Here is a 2,707-nt window from a genome sequence, read left to right on the forward strand (position 1 = left end):
GGCCCGCCACGACGGCGCCTGCGCTGAGCGCGCACTGCGCGGTCGACCGCTGGCGTTGTCGGGAGGAGCGGTCCGCCCCATAGCGGCTGGCTTCGGTAACACCTACTCAAGAGGCGATAGAATATATACTTGTCACCTCGACGTGGAGGCACGTTCGGAGCCTGCTAGCGCTTGTATGTCGCGGTCAGCGAGCGATCTACAGCAGGGCTGGGTTGAGGTTGAGGCTCGCAACTAGCGTACATGTCGAGCTCATACGGAATGGGGTTGAGTTGTGACGGGCTGCGGCCCCGGAGGTTGAGAACCGGTTTGGAATTGGGGTGGCCAGGCAGCTGCGTCGCCGAGTGTTGGCGTTCGTTGTTGAGCCAATGTGCGGACGAAAACAGTTAGGGTAATTATTTCCTATCTATGAACCACAAATCAATCAATGACTTGCACAAATGGCAGATGCGCACGGCCAACGCCCTCTGCAGCGCTGTCCTGTGCCCAGGGTGGGCACAGGCACACTGCAATCCAATGTCATGCGCTGTGGAGAGTCAACGCACAGTGCGTTGTGCTGGCATCACACCATGCTCGGTGCCTTTGTGCATGCGTGTGTGAGAGTGTAAATTTGTGTGTGTTGGGATGGACTGCGGGCAAGGCACTACAGTAACTTTTGCGGTTTGCACGAGACTGTCCGCGATGCAGTGTGCGGCGGGTGTGGCCCCGGCAACCCCCCCCACTCACACACACATTTGTAGCAATCCGGTGCGACGGCCACGTCAGATTCATGGTCTTGTTAGTCGAGGACCGGCGAGTGTCACCTGGTGGCAACGGGTGATGGCTTGAAGGCGCGCGCCGGGGCACTTGCAAACCATATAATCCGTCCAGAGCAGATTTCTTCACTTTGCTTACTTCAAGCGTCCACTTGAATACTGTGGCTGTAAGGGAGCCTGCCTCACCACGAGGGGAGAGGGATCCTTGCCCCTCAGCAAGGGCGGTGTCCCTCCACCTTCCGCCCTGCTGACCAGCCGTGAACCAAGCACACAGGACGACATTCTGAAGACTACGTGTGCGCCCAGGCCAACGCCGGTGCACAAAGGGGCAAGCGGTCGGCAGAACCCAAGCACCAAAGCCAGGCTTGCTGAACAGAGTTGCAAAATGCACGCTTTCTGAATAGCATTTTCCACGCAATGTCATCACGAGCCCTTCACTTGACACCCAGAAAGCAGGCTCTCGTTGCAGGCTCACACAGCCGCTAGGCGCAGTCGCCATGTCCCGCTCCATACCGCAGCACACACACACCATCGATCGCCAGCCTGCCGGTCACCAGCGCCGCCCCCTCTTGCTGCTCCCCCCGCGCCCGCCAGCCTGCGCGAGGGCGGCCGGCGGCGCGGCGGGCACGGGTGGCGCAGCGCCCGCGTCGCTCTCAGAAGGCTCGGATGAGAAATGGAATGGCTCCTGTTGGCAAGGGCCGTCCGCCGCCGCCGCGGCGCGCGCGCCACCACCGCTGCCGAGACACGGGGAGGATGCAGCGGGCTCGGGCGGCGGGGCCTCCTGCAGCGGGGCTCTGCCTTGCGACTCGCGGCGCGCCCGCTTGGCCGCGGCGGGAGCAACGACTGCCGGCGCGCTGCCGCCGTCGCCGCCGTTGACAAGCGCGCTTTCCTCCGCCGCGGCCCTGCGGCGCCGCGGCCCGGCGCGAAGCCGCGGGGACGGGGCTGCCTCTTGTTCGGTCTCGCCGCTGTCCTCCTCCTCCTCGCCACCGCCGTCATCGCCACCGCCGCGCACGCCCCAGTCCCAGTCGTCCATGCCCGGGCGCTTCGGCAGGGCCCTCGCGCGCGCGCTGCGCCGCCTCACGCCCGCGCCCGCCGCGGCGCCCCCGCCGAGGCCGTTTGTGCACGCTGGCGCGGCCGCTGCCTCCGTGCCGGCCTGGATCGCATCAGCTGACTGGTCCTGGCCGGAGCCCGCCGCGCCCGTTGCGGGTGTGTCGCTGTGCGCAAAGCGGCGGCCGCCCCACGCCAGGCCCGACGGCGTGAGCGCCGCCTGCCTGCGCGCGCTGCGGCGCAGCGTGGTGGGGGGGGGTGGGGCCCGAGGACCTCGCGGTGGATGGCTCTGCCTTTACAGCCGGCGCCGTCGCCGGCGCGGCCGCGCCGCTGTCTTCTCTTGGCGCACTCGCTGGCGCGCTAAGGCGCCGCGTGCCGCGCCACCCCATGCCGCCGCCCGCCGCCGCCGCCGCGGTCGTGGGGACGCCGCCGTGCACGGCGGCCGGGGCCGGCGGCGCAGGGCCGGACGCCTCGGCGGGAAGCCGCTCATACGCAGCCGCCAGGTCAGCAAGGGGCAGCTTGGCCAAGCCCAGGGGACCCTTCGCGCCCCAGGAGGCTGGGTCCGCAGCAGCCCCCGCCGTCACCGCTGCAAAGGCGGCGGCCAAGGCCGCGGGCATGGATTGCAGCACTTGCGGGTCAATCGAGGGCAGCGGCTGCAGGAGCAGGGAATGCGCTGCAGGTTGCGATGCCGCCTGTTGAGCCACACCCGCAGGCGGCAGCCCTGGCAGCGACGGAGCGCCCGGCGCCGCGGCGCCCGCCTCGAGTGGACGGCTCCGCCTGGCGGCCGGCTGCTGGCGCGCCCGGCTGCCGGGATTGCACGCGGGCTGGAAGGCACCAACGCCCCCGCCTGCGTGTGGCGTGGGCGCCGCGAGGGCGAGCGCGGGGTCCGGCAGGGGGAGCGGGATGGG

General features: G+C 68.9%; 1 protein-coding gene across 1 annotated transcript in view; it reads right to left on the reverse strand.

Annotated features, from left to right (window-relative positions):
* Nucleotides 1-768, reverse strand: part of MNEG_6802 (hypothetical protein) — a gene marked incomplete at both ends in the record, with an annotated part of 2,203 nt that extends 1,435 nt beyond the window's left edge. The window contains one exon of the mRNA XM_014044723.1: nucleotides 724-768. Coding sequence (XP_013900177.1) covers nucleotides 724-768 — 45 coding nt within the window. The remainder of the gene's footprint in view (nucleotides 1-723) is intronic.
* Between the last annotated feature and the right edge of the window lie 1,939 nt (nucleotides 769-2,707).

This window comes from Monoraphidium neglectum, assembly GCF_000611645.1.
Source record: "Monoraphidium neglectum strain SAG 48.87 unplaced genomic scaffold scaffold01143, whole genome shotgun sequence".
NCBI classification, from domain to species: domain Eukaryota; kingdom Viridiplantae; phylum Chlorophyta; class Chlorophyceae; order Sphaeropleales; family Selenastraceae; genus Monoraphidium; species Monoraphidium neglectum.